General features: G+C 35.1%; 1 protein-coding gene across 5 annotated transcripts in view; it reads right to left on the minus strand.

Annotated features, from left to right (window-relative positions):
* The window catches only part of CHD1 (chromodomain helicase DNA binding protein 1), a 55220-nt gene that overhangs the window by 14965 nt on the left and 15866 nt on the right, over window positions 1–24389 (minus strand). For all 5 annotated transcript variants that reach the window (XM_072921662.1, XM_072921663.1, XM_030257300.4 and 2 more), the window contains 22 exon segments: window positions 20104–20308; window positions 19018–19119; window positions 17664–17731; window positions 16307–16456; window positions 15716–15999; window positions 13094–13319; window positions 12122–12222; window positions 11699–11877; window positions 10587–10714; window positions 9780–9996; window positions 9086–9175; window positions 8012–8202; window positions 6836–7024; window positions 6367–6529; window positions 5796–5948; window positions 5249–5320; window positions 3127–3276; window positions 2388–2536; window positions 2050–2146; window positions 1866–1961; window positions 755–931; window positions 421–581 (listed from right to left, as the gene is read on the minus strand). In XM_072921662.1, the coding sequence (XP_072777763.1) occupies window positions 421–581; window positions 755–931; window positions 1866–1961; window positions 2050–2146; window positions 2388–2536; window positions 3127–3276; window positions 5249–5320; window positions 5796–5948; window positions 6367–6529; window positions 6836–7024; window positions 8012–8202; window positions 9086–9175; window positions 9780–9996; window positions 10587–10714; window positions 11699–11877; window positions 12122–12222; window positions 13094–13319; window positions 15716–15999; window positions 16307–16456; window positions 17664–17731; window positions 19018–19119; window positions 20104–20308 (3348 nt within the window).

Here is a 24389-nt window from a genome sequence, read left to right on the forward strand (position 1 = left end):
CATTTGTCACCAAATAGCTGTAACAGAGTCTTTGAGCACAGCAGGTTTTAGATAAATTGGTGGAAACCAGATTATTTTGCTTATTTCTTTTTAAAGGAAAGTTTACCCCTCCTAAAAATAATTACTGTCAGTAATTATTCAGTGAAATTACTGTCTTCATAGACTGAAGGAACTAAAAAATTTAAACAAATCATGCATATTTTTCAAACCTAATTTTATACCTCATTAAAATGGGTTCAAATTCTTGCTGTAACTGTTCACTATGTCAGCACCACAAGGTAAAAACATTAAACGTCTAGAATAAAGATTTCAAACAACTTCAGGAAGAACAGATTACCAGCTGTAGTTTCCAGACTAATTATTAATAAAAATAATCGTAATTTCTTATTCCTTAAATATGCATGTCCTCCTATATCTTACCGCCTTATCTCTGCATCACTAAATCCTTTAATATTTTCTCGAGGAATAGTTCGTGGTCTTCCACGTTTTTTTGGCCTTTTTCTTTCTGAGATGGAGTCACTATCAGATCCAGAGTATCTTCTACTCCTACTGCGTCTCCCTTCACTGCCATTGAAGCTAATCTGGAATTCCAGAGCAAGCAAGCTATGTAAGTAACATATATAAGCAAGTTTCACCTGCTCTGTCAAAAAAACATGTCCATAAAAGAGAAAAAAAAAAGCAACCCAAACCCCAAAAGCAGCGGACTACACCAAAAGAAACACAGAACTACAATTCAGTCAAAATCAAGAGATACCTGTTTTGCACAGTTTCTCATTCTTGGAAGCATGTATATTTCTTCAAGTTCTTTTTGTCTTTCCTCCTCTTCTATTCTTCGCCTCTGGACCTCTGGAATGATTTCTTCCCAATTTCTTGAATTTCTTTCTGGTTCCAGTTCAATATCATCTTCATCCATATTGGAGAAGTTGGCCACCTTGTACATCAAAATGTATACATTTTAATCAAGTCAATACATTACATAATTAAAAAAAAAAGAATCAACTACTATTTAAGGAAAACAAGGTTACAGATCCCATATTTAATGCATTTATACATATAATATTTTAATATTTTATCTATTACTATATATGCTATTGTTTTATAAGATATATATTAAATACCTAAATTCAAAATATTTCATGAAACCATCTCGAATGAGACTGTTATACATTTAGGAAAGACAGACTCCTTTCAGCATGGGCTAAGAAGAGATACAAGGAGAATCACACCCCATACACCTCTATGATTGTAGTCTAACTTCCTTCAAAATAGAGCTAATTTAATAATAATAGAGCCGATTTAATGTGAAATTATAATAATAAAAAATTAACCAAACATTAATACAATGAAGATATCAAAATATGTTATGAATAAGTGATTAGCAGGAGAGCTATTTAATAATCTCCAGAACTAAAAAGACATATCATGCGCTGCTTCTTTTTTTTTCCCTTTCTTTCCCACACATAATGCTTAACACTTAAAAATACCTGGCATTCCAAGTTTACTCTGGGGCTAAAAGCAACTTGGAGAAATGATCAGCTAAGAAACACAAAGAATGCATTGCATTTCTTGATACTATAGCTGCTAAATAACAAAGGTAGTACATAAAACATAAAATTAAAATTCTAATCATTAACACATTCATAAATACATCTCATTTTATTATCAAAACATAATATATTTTTAATTGTTTATACTGATGTAAGGTATCATGCATAGGAAAAAAACATTTTACTAGGAAGTGATACAGAGTTGACCTACTGAGGCATCTATTTCTGAAGAATTAAAAGACAGATAAATGGAAGCAAAATAGTACTGTTTAAAAAGGGAAGTATAATTATAGCAGTAAAGAGGGAACAGAGCCATACCTTGAACTGAGAAAGCAACTCATCTCCTACAGTTAATGGACCTGGCTCATTTTCCCGAGTTTCAGCTCTCTTCAATATTTCATCTATATCCATTTCCTGAGGATAAAAAAGTTTCTCTTTACAATTAAATATTACATACATATTTTCTACTGTTTTATCTACCTAGTCCAGAAATGGTACTTACTTGAGGCTCCTGTTCTTCCCCTTCAGGTTCTTTAAAAAGTTCCTCAGCACCAAACTTCAAAATTGCCGATAACTCCTCCTTATTAAAAGGTGTTGAGCTGAAATAAATGATGTTTCAGGAAAAATATTTTTTACTTACTAACCTGGAAAAGTTCCCTATAATCATTAGTCAATTAAGCTTTCTTCTTACTGTTAAATATAAACTCTTCATATATTTGAGATATGTATTTATTATGCAAAAAAAAAATCTACAAAGACTTTGCATCTTCTGTTCTGCCTTTCATTTACAACTGAAATATTCTTAAGGGTATGTTGGTATAGAAACAAACACAAAAATACCTTGAAGGAGTAGAGCCTGTATGTAACACAGTTTTCCCTGTAGTGTCCATTCTCTGAATTACTAAATGATCTAACACCATCTTTTTCTTGGCTCGTTCAAGAATATCTTCTTCCACCGATCCTTTTGTGACTAATCGATAAATATTAACCTATTTGTATTTAAAAAATAAAAATTTTTAAAAGCAGAAATCTCAGTCTTCATTATATAACATCTGCATTTTTTAATGGGTTTCAAATATGAAATACTAATTTAATCACATTACCACAGTCTTTACAGAAGTGTTTTTAAAAGCCCTAAAAAATAATCTTAGACATTTCTTTATAAACTTCAGTGATTTGGCACAAGCATTGCCAGAGGTAATAATGTCATGTTTCTAATTGTTATTGTATGTCTTCTGTAAGAAGGAAAGAATCCTCTTGAGAACTAGAATATTTATACATTGGAGATGTGCCTGATGTAGCAGTTATTTTGTAGAATGACATCATACCAATGAATGTAAGACAGACAAGTTGACAACTCTTTTCCCTCTCCCACCCAAATATCACAGCTGCCGTATTATATCTTCCTCTTTGGAGACTTAGGAAAAAAAAATTAGCATTACTAACAATTCTGGAGATATGAAGAAAGTATTAGTTATTCTCAGAAATACAAGAGGATTGTATGGTGCGGACAGAGAGTGGACAGCTGATGTACAGAACCGTCCATTTCAGGTCTGGAGCTTAAACTGACTGTGTTTACCTGTTTCTTCTGTCCAATTCTGTGTGCTCTAGCCTGTGCTTGCAGATCATTCTGTGGATTCCAGTCAGAATCAAATATAACCACCGTATCAGCAGATGCCAGGTTGATACCTAATCCTCCAGCTCTGGTAGACAGTAAAAAGCAGAAGTCCTGAAATCATAAAGTAGGAAATAGTTTTATATACAATACTTGTAATATTCCTAAAGGAGCCAACATACTTTATAATTTACTTTACACGGTATGTGGTGCTACCAAATCCGTAATTGCTCTATGCTTAGAGCTTCTTTAAATAGAAGGCAAACAGTGATTACCAATCTCTTTCATAAAATCACTGAGCAAGACATCCCAACAAAACCAGACTAGCCAAAAAAATACCAAATCTTACTGTGAAAGACTTTAATGTTACAAAAACCCTCTCCTACCTTCCCTGCCCCAAGCCCTAGAAGGCTAAACAGTCATGTCAGAGCAGGGAAAGCACTTGAGCCTACAAATAACTGGTTAAAGAGACATAGCAAGAATCTTCTCCCAAGTTCAATGCTGCTAAGCATATTCATGAACAATATGAAAATAGGTAAGTAGCAAGGAGAAAAAACCCTGTAGGCAATATAAACTTACTGAATCAGTCTTTCGTAACTATGAAAGTCTGTAGAAGAATACTGAGATGTGCAAAAAACAACATATGAAATCCAAGCTAAAGTAAAGCAGGCTAAAAATCCCCAACCAAACCAAATTTTTAGTAGTTACAGGAAACACTAACCATTACAATAAGGAAAGAATCCTGAGAATTCTGTTAAAGATTTTCAGGTAGCCTGTAGCCCAGTTATACCAAAACTCTACAAAACCCACCCCAAAAGATTATGAAATTTTAGGAAATAAAAAATAAAACTTGTTACATTGTGCTCAGGCCATGTTTTTCCCCATTCCCCAGGACCCCTGTGACTCTGATCAAGATAAGTCTGGTCCCCTCCTTCATGCCCCAACAGGGTTGGCAGAGAGCTAGAGAAGCCCTCCCTATCCAGAGCCTAGCTAAGGTGACGACCCTTCCTGTTCGCACTCTTTCCCCCGCTCTTCTCCCCAGACCTCATGGAATAAAGAAGCTAGACAACTACATCGAGGTGAGAGCCTCTTTTAGAACCTTTGCCCATCTCCTGATGTTCCTCCTCTCAAGGCCTCGTATCTCCAGGCTAGCCTAATAGTTTAGGGGCTGAGACAGGGGGAAACATCAAAAACTGAGAGCTGTATTTGTGCTGCACAAATGCAGAGTTTGCCTCAATTTTAGAAATGCATAAATTTTTCTTTATCTCAAAAAATGTACAGTGTAACTGCTAAGATTTCAGAAAATGTCAACAATGTCTATGAAAGAAATTTGAAAGAGAGTTATTTTTTGTATTTAACATGGAGTTTGGTCCTTCTCTCTCCACAAAGCAGAAATAAGCTCAGCAGCAACTAGTAAATGTTATCTTCAAATACCAATTAAACCAAACCAAAATCAATGACCAACCAACCTCCACTCCCTCAAATCTGACAGTAGGAAAAAAGATTTAAACTGATCCAACAGTATGGAATAGCATGCCTAATAGGAGTGCTAAATAAGGTATAAATATTCCAGTTCAGAATCTAAAGAATCACAACAGATGCCTACCTACTCACAGGTTGCTCAGAAAGAATTGCTAGAAATCAGTAGTTTTACTATTTCTTCCATAGCATGTAACAGGTGTCAACAAATGAAGATAACAGGAATTTTATTTGAAACAAGTAAAATATTACTAATTGTGCAATGATATATGAAGTTAGTTCTGCCCATTGCCAAAGGATTTTTGGATACTAACTGCTTAAGTTAGCACTTTTGTAAATATTAATAAATTCTACAGAGGAACAAAGCTGGGGTTAAAATTCTGCAGCATTTATAAAGCAATCAGCTACCACTTCCCTAATTTATGTGTTTTCTACTCAACATCTTCTTAAAAAATTTATTATATAAACCTTATACTCTAGGCAGTAGCAATGAATTTCCAACTTTATTGATATATTCCCCACTTTTTTCAGCTCTCATTTTTTGTGAAATGTCTTTTGGTTCTTGGAAAAAAGTAAAACAGATTCCCCAGGAAAAAAAATACTGTACCTCTGATCCTTCTGCATTAAAATGATCCAGTGCTTGTTTCCTCAATTCCCCTTTTATCGATCCATCAAGTCTCTAGAGAGATTGAGAACTACAGTTAAAAAGTAATTTTAAACTGTATTCAATATCAGAGCAACTTCAATTGCCAGCTGCCAAACTGTTATGTGAAGGGAAAAAAAAGTAAATAAACAGCTCACATATTTTTTAATTTATCTGTTTCACTTCAAAATAACATTTATCATAGAGCCAGTCCCCTTCTAGAAAAATAAGACATTTTCATCCATGTTTTTTTAATCAAAGGGCTAAAAGCCACATAATCAAAGGGACTGCTGAGGGTACTCTTGTCTAAATCCCCTACTCAGGCAAGGACAGCTAAAGCATGCTGCCCAAGGTGATGTCCAAGTAGCTTTTGTACCTCAACAAGAAACAAAAATTTCACAACCTCTGGAAAACCTGTTCCAGTGCATTGACACCCCTCACAGTAAAGAAAAAAAAATTTTAATATTCAAGATCAATGCTTCTTAGCTGCTATTACCAGCAAGTTTCTTACCTGAAATGGAAACTGACGATATTTCAGATATTCTGCAAGGATGTCCAGCATCCTTACCATCTGTGAGAAAATCAGGACTCTGTTGCCACGTTCTCGCAGACGAATCAGTAGCTTGTCAAGAAGGATTAGTTTTCCGCTGCTACGTATTAAATGCTACAAAACCCAAGAAACATATATTGCAAAATAAATTAATCTCAACACTAATACACACTGGAGGTATGCTGGACATCCATCTGAGCTTTGCTTTTCTTTCTGTTACTGTGGGCAGAAAAATAAAAGGCAAATTCTGACATTCCTGAAGAATTTTACTATTTAAAACACCATACAATAATATGTAATTAAAACTGGGCATATTTATTTACTCAATTCTCTGTCAATTATTCAGTTCCAATTAAGATTCAAAAAACACTTCACTGTAAAAATCCAAGATGCACATTTTGTGGAATACCTGTTTTTCCTTAATATACTTCAATAAGAACTAATGAACTGCTAAAAACTATAAAATTCTGTGAAAACTACAGAGGTAGAATCTCTCTTTTATTTATTTTTTTAAATTAAAAAGTGACACTACCTGTAAGGCCTCCTGTTTATTATAGAATTCATTATCATCTGGTGGTTTAATGAGGTAGCAATGGTTGCAACACTTCTTGAGTTCCATCATGATGTTCAAAAAGCCTGAAGTACTGCCTTTTGAACCTTTGCTAAGGGCTTTATAATTCCTGGTTAAAATCCACCTATGAAATAAGATGTACAATATTAGTAACTTCTAACCATATGTGGAAGTAAAACAGATGCATCTGTCAAATAAGAACAAGCTAAAGGAAAAAAAAACATCTCCCAAAAGAGTCTATCAATATGCCAAAAGAAACTACATAGACATTAGACCAGTGCAATTCCTGAGCCCTTGCTTAACAGAATTTTATTGCTGTGAAATACTGCCGAAGCCTCAACTTCCATAAAGTATACACACCACTCTAATTCGGTAAACTGTACATAAGACATATCACTGAAACAGCAGAATATACAGAGTTGGTACATACTTATAGTATTGCTTCTGCAACGCACTCATTTCCATCCTCAGAATTTGCTCAACTTTAGCAGGTAAAGACTTTTCTACATCTTTTTTAACTCTTCTCAATAGAAATGGTTCAAGTTCTTTGTGAAGACTTGCATAACCATACTCTCTCCCTTTGCCATGCTCCTCTTCAAAATCTTCCCATGAAGAAAACCTTCAACATAAAAAAGTAAATGCAAAATAGTGACATACTACGAACACCTGATGAAGTAAAATTCAGGAAGAAAGGTAGCACAGACACAGAACATGTAAATATATACATTCAGATTTCTTCCCCACTCCATTCTGTTTCATCCCATTTCTGAATTTTCATCTCCCAAGAAAACTTCTGATTCCACAACGGAAATGCAATGTTTTTCTTTTACTGCAAGGACACTTGTCTAGATGGTTGCAGAAAAGTCCATTATTATATTTTATCAAGACCACATAAAAAGCTAGTTCCATGTCCAGAGGGTTTGCAAGAAAACAAGAATATACTTAAAATGTGTCTTGTAGCTTGTACAGTCTACCGAATGTGTAGATTTTGTCTGTACTAATAGACATGGAGAATGCAGATCAAGCAAATTAATAATGGCTACCCAACCTCAGTGGCTTTGCTTGTAATGTTCTGTATAATCCATAGCTCAAACTAAACAAGCTATGGTACTTGGTATTTACAAGATGTCTGACAGGAACATGTGCCTTCATACATGACCTCTAGTCTAGATTTAAACAAGTCAGTACAAAATCAGGTCAATGCAATAAGCTTACTGTATGTAAAATACATGGGAAAACCAGGTATCGGATTGAATTACAGGATATTTGGCATCTTGACACAAATTTGTTTTCATCAATACTAACGTAAGAAAAAATTCATTCTTCTTCCCCAGAGCAAATCTGTATGGTTTTTCTCCTAGGCTAATACAAAGTCTTTTTCCCAGGTTCTGACACATACATCAATCCATCACTTTTGCGCACTGCTAAAATGGGAAAAGGTGACATCTGCTACCAGCATTATTTACTTAAAGCAGTATCAAAAGATATATGCATTTACTTTATGCAGGATATTCAAGCTATCTTTCAGTACAATTCTCTGCTTCTACTGATTCTCACATCACTACACTACTTGTCATAAAAAACTTAACAAAAAATTCTTTCTTACTTTTCTGGCATGATGAAGTGGAGTAAAGACCAAAGCTCTTTGAGAGAGTTTTGCAGAGGGGTTCCAGTAATAAGAAGACGATGGTTAGACTTAAAGTCTATTAAAGTTTTGTACAGAAGAGAGTCATCATTTTTTAAACGATGAGCTTCATCAACTCCTATGAATGCCCAATTCAGACCACCAAGGAATGACTTGAAAAGGAAATGGAGAAGCAGGGAAACTTAATTCAAATCAACATATTACATGACTTGCCACATAATAGAAAGAAGCTATAAACCTGATCACTTCTTGGTTTATTTTAATAAAATAACAACTATATGTTTTTAGTATTAATTATGGCTTTTACATTTACCAGGTTCAATGCAAAGCTGTGTAGTCATCCTAAGAAAACATAAATTCAATTTATTATTTAAAAAAATGCCCAGAAGTCTGACCCACATTTTTTTTTGCACGGCAGGAAAAAAAAATCATTATTGACTTCTTCCCATACAAACAAAGTACACAAAGTCAAGTGCTTCTTGAATATCGGTATCAATTTCCACATACTGTTAGAAGTATTACTCTGTCAGAAGTTATTAGAAGTTATCAGAAGTATTACTGTCAGAAGTATTCCTCTGTGTGCTATCACATGCATGCATGCAGAATACCACAAAAAACTATATGGGATTTCCTAGTTTTCTATCATATTTGGGATTAAGGTTCTGTTAGGTTCTGTTTCAGTTCCTTGATGATGGTCTACAAAGAAGTAGAGCATGAAGCTAAGAGGAGATCATTACAGCAATGAGACTTTCAAGGAAACCGAAGAAAATTAAGCATTACCCACCTCATAAAATGGGAAAAGGCTGAAAGTGTCACCACATGTATGTAAAATCCAGAAGTGCTTAAAATAAGAAAAGCCCCCCCCCCAAGGAACAAAAACCAAAACCCCAAACTACACACTGTAATACTTTCAAAAGCAAAAGCTATCAGACTCTCCATAAATTTAATGGGCTATAAATCAAATATATGCAAGTCTAAAGAGAATTACTCTACACTGAGGAAATTATTTTTGTCTCCCCACAGAAGGGCAATTACCTTATCCTTTAGCAAAATTTCGTATGTTGTTAAGAGTATGTTAAATTTCAATCGTTTGGTCTGTGGATGCATCCATTCGTGAGTTCTTATCTACAAAACGAAACAAGTAAACCATAAGCTACAGAAAAAAGGACTCAAATACTGCAACAATGTAGATATTTACTAGCATAAAACAAAATGATAATGGAACAGAAGGACAACACACATATATGACATTTATATATATATTATATATACACATTAACATATATATGTTTATATATAAATATGTATACATGAATATGCATGCTATATATAGATACGTACACATTTATAACAGACAAGAACTTTTTACTTCAAGAGGTAAGACTAATAACATTAACAAAGCAACAACTTTTCAGGAAAAAAAGTAAGATCATGACTGGCTTTCTTATATACTTACTTTCACTATATTCACCTAAATAATTACATAGGAGAAGATAGCTGGTTTTCAAACACAAGACAAAATTTTGAATTTTGTCCACTATTAAGCAGAAAGGAAATCTCTCACACACATTTACATGAGATCAAAATCCTAGCTTTCAATTCACATTTTAATGTTTCAGCAAATATTTGCTCAGTCCCAACTAAAATATTTGAGATACGCAGATGATAAAAATATGAAGTATGTCTTGTTTATGCACAAGACTTTCCAATGACAAGGAGAAATACTCACCATATTTCTACTAGTTATGTCTCCTAAGTAAACTACAGCATTCATCTGAGGAGCCCAGGTTTGAATTTCTCTTTGCCAAGATGTCAAGGTAGAAAGTGGCACAACCAACAAGAAAGGCCCATACAACTGATGCTCGTGAAACAGATAGTTCAGAAAAGAAATTGTTTGTATTGTTTTACCCAGACCCATTTCATCTGCAAGAATACAGCTATTCCCTCTAAAAAAAAAAAGGAAAAACAAAAGGAAGCAAAGTTGTTTAGGGGACATGTGGAGATGGAAAAGTTTTGGATAAAAAGAAATCATTATCTTTTGAGCATAAAACCAATCATAACAGTTTTCAAGATTTTACTACTATACGTTTTGAAAATATTTATTTACATTGTTTTTCATAGAAAGATTTCCAATCCCTCCTACCCCTTGAATTAACAAAAAGGTTGCAAGTAGTCCATCTGAGTCTAATTTAAAAATTTTAACAGTAAGATTGACATTCCATAAATATTTGTTTAAGCTTTTCTCAGTTTACTGTTTTAGGTCTGCTGGTTGTTTTAAAAATATTACTTATTCCATTGAAACTAAATTCCATTGAAACTAAAAGTAATGACACATCTTAGCTGCTTTTTGTTGAGAATGGCCATAAAATAATTTTGGTACTACTTTGGGCAAAACCATTTCCTTCAGACCTCTGCTTTGAGCTTACAGTATGAAAGTTTCCAACTTTAAAAAAAAAACCAAACCACTCAACATAAAAACACCATTTCAATACTTTACAAATGCTTGCAATTTACAAATAAAATTGAGACTCCTTACTTGCACCATGAGTGAGCAAGCCAATTCAACCCATTTAACTGATAATCTCTTAACTCTAAACTTTCGTGTCCTCCAATGTAAGATGGTTGTTTTTTTAGTGCAACAAACCGTGGCCTTTGTTTCAGAACCTGTGAAAAGCAAATTGATCTTCAGTCAGTGATTGAACTGTAACTGAAATGATAAAAAATAACAGGAGGTATTTACTAGCTCACCAACTCTAGTTTTTATCTATCAATGTAAGCCAGGCCATATAAAACCACCAAGTAATTAGCAAGTTGAAACTAGTTTGATTACCAATCTAAATGTCACATGACTGACATTAACTCAAAGTTTTCTTTTAAAATAAATTACAGTAGTAAACAAATCTACTTCTGAATGCTAGTAAATATGCAGGGGACTGGCATCTACAACAGCTACTCTCAGTAGTGGTATTGTCCATACATTCTATTATACATCATTATTGATATTCTGAAAAAAACTTTTCAAAAAATTCATACTATGTATTTGATATGTGGATTTAAAACAAAAAAAAAATCACATCTTTACTACTGCAACTGATGTGGTAGCTTGAACTTGGCCAGGAGCCAAGCTGCCACCCAACTTCTTACTCACTTCCCACCCTAGAGGGACAAGAGAGAGAAATGGAAAGGTAAAAGTCAGAAAAAAATTGTGGGTCAAAATAAGGAGTCTACTGGGTGAAGGAAAACCACCCACCCAATCAAAACACAAAAGCATGTAGAAAAAAATCCCACAAGTGACAGAATGTGAGTCACACATCAGTTCACCAGCAGACTGATGACCAACAAATCTCCAGGCAACAGGCAGCCCCTGCTCAGCCCACTCAAATTATTGTTGAGTACCAAGCACCTCTTTGGTCAGCTGGGGTTCAGCTGTGTGTGCTCCCTCCCAGCCTCCTCATGGTGGGGATGACACAACAGGACACAGAGAAGGCACTGTGCAAGTACTGTTCAGTAACAGCGAATATGTGTTACCAAAACCATTTAAGTCACAAATATAAACCACATAGTAGAGATTATTATGAAGAAAATTAACCCTATCCTAGTCAGACTCAGTACAACTGATTATAAATCCATTGCAAATTACCTACTCACCTTGCAATCTTTAAAGGGAGTGGTCTTGGATTGATTTCTGCTGAAGTACTCATCAATGCGTGCCTGAAACTTTTTGGCAATGAGAGCTCCATCTTCCCAACTACATTCAGAATAAGGCAGACCTTGCCACTTACAATAGTAGTCTGGATAACCAGCAGCTGATTTCTGATTTGAATGAGCTACAAAAATGCACCAGAGATCTGATCAGCATTTTACTTCTGTATTTAGGAGAACATTCATTTTAGGTAATAATACAACATAAGCTAGACCCATACAGATAGCCTGACAACTCTTCTCTTTACCTGAAGTTTTGCTTTGGATTAAAATTTTGTGATATCAATAGTTTATATTTCTTAACTACAAATACAAGAGCATTGAGAACACAGAATCCCTGACACTGATGTCCACAAGTTTGTAACATACCAATTATTCTTTCCACTATCTGGTATTGTTTATGTAGATCATCTGTAAGCTCCTGCTGGCAGTTGTAATATTCCACATCTTCTGGAGAAGCATTTTTCAGCCTGGAGCAGGAATTAATTCACAACACTTATTACACCATATACTTCCAAAATGAACAAAATTCACCAACTCTATAGCTCTGAATGTAATCATCCCATGAATCTTGCCTGGGAAGTTTTTTTGAAGGAACAACTCAAAAATCCCTACTACAAAATGGCTGCATGTGGCCTAAGTGCCTCACCATTAATGACTGAAAATACTTATCGCTGAAAATTAGCATTCTCCATTAGTTGCTTGATTAGTACAACTGGTAGCTGTAGTAGCTATGTCTCTGTATAAGCAGTACACTTTACAGGCTATTTTCATGGAATAGTAGTCAGGGTGGCTCACTCTGAAGAATCCATCTAATGATTAGTTGCTAAAAAACCCAACCAGCATTCATTGATTATATTAAACATACTAATAAAACTGGACACCAAAGAGGTGACTTTAAAATGCATATATTTCTTCATGGTTTTTGTTCTCAAGCTTCAACCTCAGATTTCAGCAAAGAAAACCAAATTCTTTAAAGTAACCTGAAATGGCTAATGCACCAAGAAAACATTGATCCTTGACGTAATTCTTGAAAAACTCCAATCAAAGCACAATGGAAAAATTACCAAAAGCTACAATTTATTATTCATTTTTAAATACTACTCATGTTGTTAAAATTCCATTTATACCATACAGACACATACACACACCCACACTAGATTCAGAGAACTCTACTACTGGAACATGTTAAAGGGACTTCGGCTTTCAAAGTTTCTGTCTTTCCATTGCACAGACACTCAAAGTTATGTCCTCAAAACCAGGTAACAAGTCTCAGAAACACAACAGAATACCCACAGTTTTTCAAAATAAGTATCATAAAAAAAAAAAGAAAAAATTCACCATCGTTTTGTTTCCTGATCCTTTTTCTTGTAATTGTCCAGTTTCTTCATTCCTTTAACATTTTGTTGCTTCAGTGTTTCTTCAGTTTCCCAAGTGTTATGAATGTGTGACCAACCTTTCCATTTAATAAGATACTGTACTTCTGCCGGCTCCTTTGATTTTTCAAACCCAGCATTTGGGTCACCATCTGCCTCAACTGCATATATTGTGGTTGCAGCACCTGTGGCTGAGAAACAAACCACGTCATAAGCCTTTAGTAAATGTGCATTGTCATAAATTAACCAGTTAGAAATGTAGTAAAGTAATTGGAGGTAATTTTAGATGAGCATACACCTGACTAATGTCTACTGCACTCAGGTCATTACTATTATTTGAAAGATCATAATGTAGATATATTAAGACATGCACAACTAATCAAGAGAATAGAAGAGCAACTCAAATTTCTACACCTACCCTACAATATATTATCTTTCCTCATGAAAAATTTATTTGTATTCCTGGTTTTTAAAGCAGTCACTAGGGAATGCTCCACACTAACACTGCTTGTCATCTTCTGTTACACTATTCTTATCCCTGAGCATAAAAAAACCATCTGATGTTATGTCTCATCAGCCTGAAGACATGAAAAACCTACTAACAGGGACACTATAAATCTCCTTCTCCCTAAACAAGTTTGTTGCTTGTCCGAGGTAAAAATTATACAGTACAGATTAAGTATAGACTGTATTGTAGCTGCAGCATACTAGGAACAGGAAGCAGGCTCATTTTGGTGAGGAGACATTACAGAATAACAGAATATTCTCAGCTGGGAGGGACCCACAAGGACTATGGAGTCCAACTCTTAAGTCTGTATAGGGATCAAACCCATAAACCTGGCATTATTATAATCCAACTCTAACCAAGTGAGCTAATCTCAGTGGTGTTGATAAGGAAATGAGACCAACAAGCTGCTGGGGCAGATAAAATCTGACAGAGAGGCAATGCCAAAAAAGCAGCAACATCATCTGTGAGGAAGAATGAAAGAAGCTTAGTTCCTAAGGCTTTGACCACAGCAGTAACACCATACACTGGAGCAGGATATGGGATAGCATGGGAGAGGGAATTTGAGAGAAAAGACGACTACAATTCTGAGAAGGGTGAACAACTTAAGACACTAGGTATAACTAATGGAGAAAGGTAGCCCTGAAGTGCAAGGGGGGCTCAGCATTTGGCTGGGGTTTTTAATGTGTTTATATAATTAAGAGTAGTATGGGAGAACTGGACAAGGAGAAGGCTGAGGTACTCAACAACTGCTTTGCCTCAGTCTTCACTAGCAAGTGACTCAGTCACACCAGAGGAAGCAAAGGCAGGAAGAGAATGGGAGAAGGAAGAATCACCCACTCCAGGAAAAGATAAGTTTGAGACCAGTTAAGGAAACTGAAGTGCACAAGTCCATAGGACCAGATAAGATACATCTACAGGTCCTGAGGGAACTAGGGAGGAAATAGCTAAGCCACTACCATAATCTTTGAGGTCATGGTGGTCCAGGGAAGTTCACACCAACTGGAAAAGGTGAAATATAAAGGTCATTTTTGAAAAAGAGAAAAAAGGAAGACCCCAGGCTCTGGGGTCCCCACTGTAAGAAGGGTGTGGGCTTGCTGGAGTACATCCAGAGGAGGCCACCAGCATGGATGGTAAAGAGGGTTGGAATACCTATGGTATGAAAGCTGGGGCTGTTATGCCAGGAGAAGAGAAGGTTCTGGGGAGACCTTGCAGTATCTTCTAGCACCTAAAGGAGGCTATAGGAAGGTTGGACAGGGACTTCAGAAAAGGGCACACAGTAGTAGGACAAGACATAATGACTTTAAACTGAAAGAGACTTAGAATAGGTATTAGGCAGAATTCTTCGTTATGAGGGAGGTGAGGCACCATAACTGGTTGCCTGGCTACGCCCAAAGAAGTTGTTGATTCACCATGCCTCAAAGTTAAGTGTTCAGGGCCAGGTTGGATGGGTCTTTGACTAAACAGGTGTAGTAGAATGTATACCTGCCAATGGCAGAGTAGCAGGAATTAGCTGATCTTTAAGGTCCCTTCCAACTAAAACCATTCTATGAGTTTATGATTTGAATTTGCAGACTCAAATACAAATCAGAATTCTAGATACCATTGCAATTTTAGATGCACTTTTTTGTAGCCATTCCACACATTGTTCTGTATTTGTTCTGCAGTAACTAAAATCTTTATTTCAGTGGCTCAGCCTTGCCAACACTGTCTTTCAATGTTCAGACTACTAGTCAGCTCTCCCATGTAGTCTACTTAGTCTGCTTTCTCCACTGCATTGTACATAATTTGTACTGATCAAATACCATTGAACTGTACAAACAGTGTCATAACAATATGGTGTGCATTCATACAATACAGAGCTATCTTCCACCTGATTTTTATCTTCCACTTAGGTATGCAATTTTTCTGTATTCTGCAATGCTTAGATTGGAATAGGAGCATTCTTATGAATATAAAAGGTGAATCAGTATGACTTCTTTGAAAGTTAAAAACTATTGCTTTTTAACCTACAGATGAGAATATGTGTTGAAATTGCACCATAATTTTAACAAGGATTTTAAAAACATTTAAAAACAATACCTCCTTTACGGCCAACTCGACTATCCATAAATTTCTCTATAGTTTCAAATTCATCTTCTTCAGGTTGTGGAACATCTTCTCCACAAACTTCTAGTAAATCATCAGAATCCGTCTTGGTTTCTTCAGCTTCTTTGTAACTAATGTTGACTGTCGCCTGGCGACGAGATCCCCTCTTATCATAATCATCATCCTCCTCCTCCTCCTCATCATCATCATCATCCTCTGAAGAATCAAGCTGCCTCTTTTTTGGTCCTGCACTCTTTTTCCCACTTTTTGGCTTAATTCTTCAAGACAATAATGTATGACACAACAATCATGTTTCAGCAAGGGCAACAATAAATTTTCTGCATTGTTTTCTGAATAGATGTATTTAATGAATGTCAATTACTCTGCTTTCCTTTAAAGGAAAGCAGGAAAAGGTATTTACTAGAAAGCATTAATATATTATCATATTATGTATATTAAAAAAAAACAACACTTTTTTTTCTCAGTAAGTACTACCATTTTCAGTTGCATGCGTAGTAGTAGTAAATACTCATTTGCTTTTTAGAAATAGTTTAGAGTAGAGCATTCAAATGCCCAACTTCTTACCTGATTGGAGGTTTCCGGCTTTTGACCTTGTTTTTTGGCTCATAGTCAGATTCATTCTCTTCACAGCTGCTTTTCTCCCTGTCTTCCTCTGATTCAGAATCTGAACCTGTTCCCGACATTGACCCCGATCCTGACATTTGCCAGTCTTCACTGTACATGATGAAAGACAAAACAGTAATTTCATGCTGTTGCACATTTTAGAACAGTTACTCATCCATGAGGGATCCGCTGTAATTTCAAGACTCTTCACAGAAATAAAAATCTTGTAACAGTTATTTCAATTGATGAGACAAAAATTTGTCCTCAGTGATACTAGGTAAGTTAAAAAATGTACAATGGCATCAGAGGGATTTGGACTAAGAAGTAGATTTAAAATCTAAAATAACAACAAAAATCTGGGTATCTATATAAATTTCAGCATGAAGAAATGAGTTAATGTGACATTAAGAAAACAAAGCACTTAACAAATCTACCTGATAAGATACATATTCATCAGAAGTTAGACATGTTCAAATCATAAAGTCCTATCATACTGTATTTTGGAGAGTCTCATATTGTCTAATGCCTATGGTCTCTGTAGCCCATGTGAAGAATCCACAATTTTGGCATAAGAATTGAAAAATTATAGAGGCAGATTTGAGAAATGCAGAAAAACCTGAACTGCAGCAACTCCTGGCACTGGCTCCCAAAAGCTTCCACTAAACTCTCACATCAGTGATTTGCAGCCAGCCAAGGTGCTATGAGTCACACTTGTGACTGAGTAGCAGGATTCCCTGCTTTCTGCTTAACTAACATTTTTTTACTTCATGACAGGAAAGATGATGTACAGTATCTTGATTCAAACTGATACAGGAAAATTCAATCTTAATAGCTTAAATAACAATTTAATAGTTATTTCATATCAATACTATAATAACTTTTAAGCACGTCCAAGGAAAAGAAAAAAGGAAACAAAAGCAACCCCACAAAAATCCAAAAGATAAGCCATCTGGCATTAACTAAGGGATTCTAACTTGAATTTGCTCTGAGACAATCTGTTTAAGTAGTTTCCTACCTCTACAAGAATTTTTATGGCTTTTTATGGAATTTTACTCAAAAGTAAACTGCAATGAAGTACTTTAGAAATAAAAGCACTGATGAATGTTTTCAAACAATATTGCAGACTCTTCTGATGAGAAATTAGTGTGATAGACATGTTCATTTGACAGTTTATTTTAAAATTACAAAATTGGAAATGAAAGATCAAGACAAATTAAAGAGAACTTAAGCATTTCAAGAGCAAGGAAATCAAACAAAAGTTACAAGCATCTGTCTCTATGACAAAAAGCGTATGCTATTACTTAGGGAAGTATCTTACTCTTTATGTGTTTTCTTCTTGGTTTCACTGGATGAGTCATCTGCTGAATCTTCACTACTTGAAGAGTCCTGCAGGGAAATGAAATAAACCAAAGCCAATTCATTTTTACAAAAAGAATTATGTAAAAAATCTTTTAACAAGTAGATTTTGAAAAGATACATCAGTTTCCACTTTCAAATTTGAGGTATATTATTTGTATTTTACCCCCTTCGTGTCTTGCAATTTAGCTGTTAGAACACTGCTGTTGTTTTTATATTTATCCATGAATACACTGTGCCAATACTGCTCCGGAGAATACCACATAAAACCCCCATCTTAAAAAATCAGTATTATGCCCACATAAAAACAGTCATGGTGTAAGCTGCTCCACATTATTTAAGATGATGTCTCTGTAAAAATCATAATGACATCTCTTACCCTCAAGAGCTTTTCTACCTTTCATATTTGTTCACATTAAACCACCAGTTTAAGAAAGTTTTGAGACTAGCATATCCCTTCTTTCTTTACAATAGAAGAAAAAACAAGAATCTTCTTAAACCCAGATTTTCTTAAGGCCAGTCTCATTGTCTTAAACTTAGTTTAGAATAACTTTTATCCTGAAAAGTATCTTTCTGGAAGAGAGTGCTTAACAGGCGTAAATTAGCATTTTAATGATACGTGATTAAGTTTTCTGTTTAAAAGATGAGCTGCTAAATCAGACAAAAACAAAAATTCAATAAAATGAGTGTGACTACATTACGAAGTCTTTGTAATACAGGAAAAAAAAGACTGTTTTACAAATAAATTACATTTCATAGTTCTGATTAATGCTCTTAAAAGATATTCCTGCTGCAAAAAGTCAACATTTCTTTAGCTGATGATTTAGTTTTGAAATACCTGGAATACAGGCTTCATTCTTAAAATACATGAATTCTTTTGCAGTAATTATTACAAGACTTGTAAAAATTAGTTTTGTACTTCACATCGAATTTCCGAAAACTACAGCAGACATCTTTTCCAAAAACACATTGAAAAAATAAGTTAGCATTTTTATTTGTCTTTACAATAAACTCAAGAAGCCAGACATACAATGTAGTGTGGCTTGAAAATTTTGTCTAGACAACACACAATAGCTACCTAAAAAAAGCACAGAATCAAGACTGCTGTAATTTTGGGACAACTCACTTGGAAACAAGTAAGTAGATGTACCTTTACTTTTCTACATAAAAATGTCAGTTACTTGAATGTTAATTTTAGAGACTAACCCCAGGCTTCTATGCACAGTCAGAGAATATGAATTTGCTCTATGTAATTTTATTGCAATGTGTAAGACAATGAGACAGGAATGTGTACATTTTAAAATTACATTAATCACCTCTTCTGAAACACTGTCTGATGAGGCTGCCTTTTGTTGTTGCTGCTTCTTGAGCACTGCTGATCTTTGCACAGCAAGTATACTTGGACTAGACTTCCAAAACTAAACAGGAATAGAGATGCAAGAGTCAGTGAAACATACTGAAAACCTCCAGTTTACCACATACTTGTCCTAAGTAGCATCTTAATTTTATCAATTAAAAAATTTCACTACAGAAAATTTTACTACAAAACACTAACATTAACTCACAATATCAGACACCTTTTTAAAGTAGTAAGATTTCTACAAAACAGAATGTAATATGCTAATCACCAGAATAATTACTGAAACATATTTAACCATAGTTGTGTAGGTAGTTGTTAAAGCAAAACTTTATAAAGTACACTTTTAAATTCACACAGATAAATTCTTTCAGACTGCTCAACTGCTATGATTTTCTTTAATGCAGTAATACTTAAAACACATGGGAAAAAGTTTAACAGGGAATCCTTAACAGTTTTTAGTTCTTGGTGTGACTCATCTATATACCACTCCATAAACATGGGAAAGCGCATGTAATTTTGGTGCACTGGGTTAAAGAGATTTCTCAATACCACTTTTTTCCTGCTTTTAGCAGACTTATTGATAAAGAAAGCTAACTGTATGTAAGCTTGAAATTTTTATACAATTATTTATAGATACAATGAAACCAAGCATTTGAGAAAGAATGTAGAAACAGAATTCAGGAACAACATTGTGCGTTATCTTTCTCTTCCAGAAGTTCCAGGAAATTAGCACATGCTTCTGTATGATGAAATTTATGTAGCCTTTTAACTGAAAATACTTACAAATGTGAGAAGTTTAAAAGCACTAATTTAAGTACTTATATGAGAAACTTGCCCAATGTTTAAGGCACCGAAGTACGAGCTTTCACTAACCCAATCAAGTTAGAATCTAATTAAGAACACTTCATTACCTCATTTTTTTAAAATGAGCACTGCTCTTTAAAATAATTTTAAAATATTTTTTTTAGTATTTCCTTGCCACTTTTTCAGTATTTCCTTTGCCATTTCCTTGACAAAGCATTCATTTATGTATCTTGTTTACCTCAGATCCGTCAACTTTTGGTGGTTTAGACTGAATTTGTTTCTTCTCTCTAGATGTGTCAGACTCTGATTCTGATTGAGTGCCTGACTCTGAACCACAGTCAGAGTCACTGCTGCCTGACTGGCTGCTGCTTCCGTCACTACTGCTTCCAGAGCTTGAACCAGATCCAGAAGCTGATGCTGACCCAGAATCATCATCTGATCGGCTGCAATGACAAGTTAGATATTACACAACTGCCAAAGAAACAGGATTAAAAGAAAAAAAAGTCACCTTAGCTTTACCTATAACTCAACTGACAAAATAGACCAGACAAATGGGTAGCACACAAATGGAGGCAGTCAAATAAATAAGCTGAGTTGACTACAGCTAGAAATAAACAGGGAATAAGAATTTAAAGTGCAATTAGATAACCTATGTGAAGCCAAAATAAAGCAAAGCCGTTCAAATTAATACAGCAGTGTCACACAGGGGAATTAAAAGTGGTAGAAATGCTTTGTAGCCACACAAACTTGAGCTTCACCCCCTTCAAAATCCCTGCTTAGCACCATCAAATGCCATATTAGCTAATGGTTCAGTCTATTTCACAAAAGACTATCCAATATTGTTTTCAATCTTCATAAAGCCAAGGTAGCCCTTAAAACAAAACAAAAAGCTGCAGAGACTGTGGTCTTCTGTTAAAAGAGTAGCACAAATTTTTCCCACATGGACAACTCTTAATTTGTTAGAGGTGGTATGACTTTTACCAAAGCACTTGGCATACACTTCAGCTGTCTAAATTACTTCATTTGCATATTCATTTTACATCAGATTTAACATAATTAGAACACACATTAATTAAAGCTACTTCTTTTATAATTTTAGCATTTGTTTTTCATGGATAGATGAGTTTGAAACTTCAGTAAAATTCCTAACTAGATTAATACTGTATTTCAAAGCTATCATGAGAAAGAAACAAAATAATTTCAAATTATGTACACACTGCAAAATAACTTCAAATTATGTACACACTGACACAAATGCTTAAAAACCAGAGTAAACATGAAGCTGGAACTGAAAACATTAAAGCCAAAACTGTATCAAAGCCCAGCTGGTCTCTGCCAGCACAATTCATCTAGTTGACAATCAGCTGGAGGTGAAGTGCAGGAGAGGGAAGATAGATCATTTGCGACAGAATATACTTAACGGACTATTTCAGAACTACAGAACAAAGCAACCACTCCTCTGCTTTTGCTGCCACCAACAAAACTCTGTCAGAAAAGAAGAAATTAAGCTATTCATTAACAGATCCCTGCAGAGTGCACCTCCATCAGCCATCTGCAACCAGCAACCATGAAAATAAAGAGAGGCAAAGTGAACACAGTGAAGCTTCCTTGCTCTGAAGGGCAAGATGTAGAGAAACACGTTACTTGCACTTACTGAGGGGAAAGCTGGGAAACAAGAAGGCTGCTCAGAAATTTCCACTTTCTTTTATCAAAGTCTTACTTCAGACATGGTGCTGTAACACTAACCCCACTTGTCCAAAAAGCAGGATACAGATTATGATGCTACAATATATCACCACAGGTTAAATAACACCAGAAATTATTGACACTCCATGATTGTCTTCTTCAGAGAAGAAAAACTATTGTAATAGAGCTTTTGCACACAAATATTGCCTTACCTTAAATACTAGGTGAATTGCACCTGTACAAAACAACCATATTTCTCAGCAAAGCAAAGTGCCATAAATACATGTCAGAGAGACTACAGAAGGCAGCACTAACTCTAAATGAATATGTATATAGAAAAAAGCTCAGCATGGAGAGACACAAGTAAATATCAGCCAAAGTTCTAGTCAGAAAAATTTACCAAAAATATGCAAATCCTACAGAACCTTGAAGGAGGGGAAAGGAATCAAGTACCTTTATGCAGGACAAGGCTTGCTCAAAGAGGACATTAATAACATGGATTACCAAATCAACTTATGCAAAACACTAAGCCATATGGATGGTAATTAAGTCAGCTTTCCATATAGCAGTAAAATAGTTCACACATACTAATACAGCACTAACCATGTGTTTAACTCCACAGAGAGACACAGGCAACCAAAATAAAGTGCCTGCTGTCTAAGCTAGCATGGGGAAACTAACACTGGAATAATACATCTTGGTCAACTTACTAACACTATAAGAAACATGTAAACCAGATACAGAAGAGAATGGTGGAGAGACAGAAAATTTTAAAAAAATTTTGTTTACTTAGCTAAGTAAGTAAGAATTACACCGATTAGATAGAATCACAGAATCGTCAAGATTGGAAGAGATTTTCAAGATCATCCACTGAACCCAGCACTACCACTGTAACTCCTAAACCACATCATCCACCACCAGACCAAATGCCTCTTGGACATCTCCAGGGATAAATAATTGATGGGAAATTTTAAGTTGTTTTATGCTCTTCACAGGAAGTTCCAAAGGGACTGAAATAGGGAAAAAAAGTCTAATGGATAGTACCATTTGCTGTAGAGTTTGATGGGAAAAAAAAACAGCTAATGGCAGATCTTATTATTTACTAAGAGATCAGTTGACTATCATCTAAAGTCTCTGTTAAACAATACCAACACATCAACATGTGGATATTGATGTAGATCGTATAGTATCCAGAAAAAAGAACATGGGCTCCTTATCTTACCATCTAGCTCTCCTCAAAGCTCTAAGTCTGGTAACAAATTTCCATTAGGCTTATGAGAAGGACCAGCAAAGAGCTATTCCATAATCCTTGTTACTCAAAATAAATTGGCCTTATTTGAAGAAGAGCAGCCTAATACAACTCAACTGTATCACAACTCACAGTAACATCTGACAAAGAGTAAAAATCTTAATTCAACCGCATTACTAATAAATGCAAGACTACAACAAACCTGCACATAGAAGTAAAAGGAACGGGGAGAGAAACTACAAGAAAATTACTAGAAATTACAAGAAGAAAAAACAAGTAATAAAGTTCACCACACTGATTTAGAGCTGCCCATACTGATACCATGCATGAAGGGCAATGTAGGATCCCTACCAGAGATTAACATACAGAACAGAAAAAAAATAGTCATATGAAATTCAAACACTATAGCAGCAACATCTTACTAAGCTTTCTTATCCCACAGTGTCAAATCAGAACAAGGAAAGGAGAAAAGACACAATGTGTAGCCTGAAATCATTTTACAACCAGGGTAACATCAATGACTTGCTGAAACATTTATCAAAGTTTAGTAATCTATGTCAGTTTACATACATACATAAAGCATTTGAAATTAACTCATAAAAAACGTTACAGGAGTTCAAACACACAAAGCTAGTCTATGCTGGGAAGAGCTTACTTCAACTATTATCATCCAAATTAATGCAGTTGTGTGAAACTTGTATGAACTCCAAGTTCTGCCTGTGCACCACATAGCTCCAGATATCTTCATGGAACTACAGCATGTATTACAAAAATTAGGTAAGAATAACAAATAGGTTTTAATTTCATTTCATGTCTGCTGTTGACTTCCTTGTTGAATTCTTTCCTGTTGACTTGCCACAGAACAAGTAACTGACAGGCTCTGAGAGCTACCAAAGCAATGTTTCTTTTATCATGTACTTTCATACACTGTTTCAACCTGAAACTTAGGGGCACAAACTCTACAAAGATAGCACTGTAAGTCAGAAACCTAAAGCTCTTGTTTGCAAAGGAGGTAGAAAGTCAAATAATAAATAAACTCTGCATAAAGACAAATTGCAGATCTTTAAGACACTACAGACAAGCAGCACTGCATGAGATACAAATCCTCAATAGCTGCAACAGTCCATACATCAAAGGACTTCCTCCAGAGAAATATGTAACAGATATGGGGCATATAAGGCAAAAACCACACCTACAGCAAGAACTACAGGTTTAAAGCTCAGTTTTCAGTGTGTATTTTCAATATTAGAGAGAAAATTAGTATTTTTCTTTCTATAAGTCAAAGATCCAAAAAAGAGCATGTTTATGCCAATATCAAAATATTATATACTTCTGGATGCATACTGTCCCTTTGCTTTTCCCATACTTAAAAAAAGTAAAACACCTGTCTAGCACTTCCAATGGTAATATTTGGTATAACACAGAGGTTTAAAGAAAACATTTTTGTAGCAACACAACAACAACAAAACCTCTACTGTCCAACAGGACTAGGTATCTATTCAAACAGAAATTGAATAGAATTTTTCAGTCTAAGAATTAGTTCTTAATTAGCTCTAAAGCTCTGTCTCTACAAGGCAGACAGAAAAAAT

This window comes from Taeniopygia guttata, chromosome Z, assembly GCF_048771995.1.
Source record: "Taeniopygia guttata chromosome Z, bTaeGut7.mat, whole genome shotgun sequence".
In the NCBI taxonomy this organism is placed as follows: Eukaryota; Metazoa; Chordata; class Aves; order Passeriformes; family Estrildidae; genus Taeniopygia; species Taeniopygia guttata.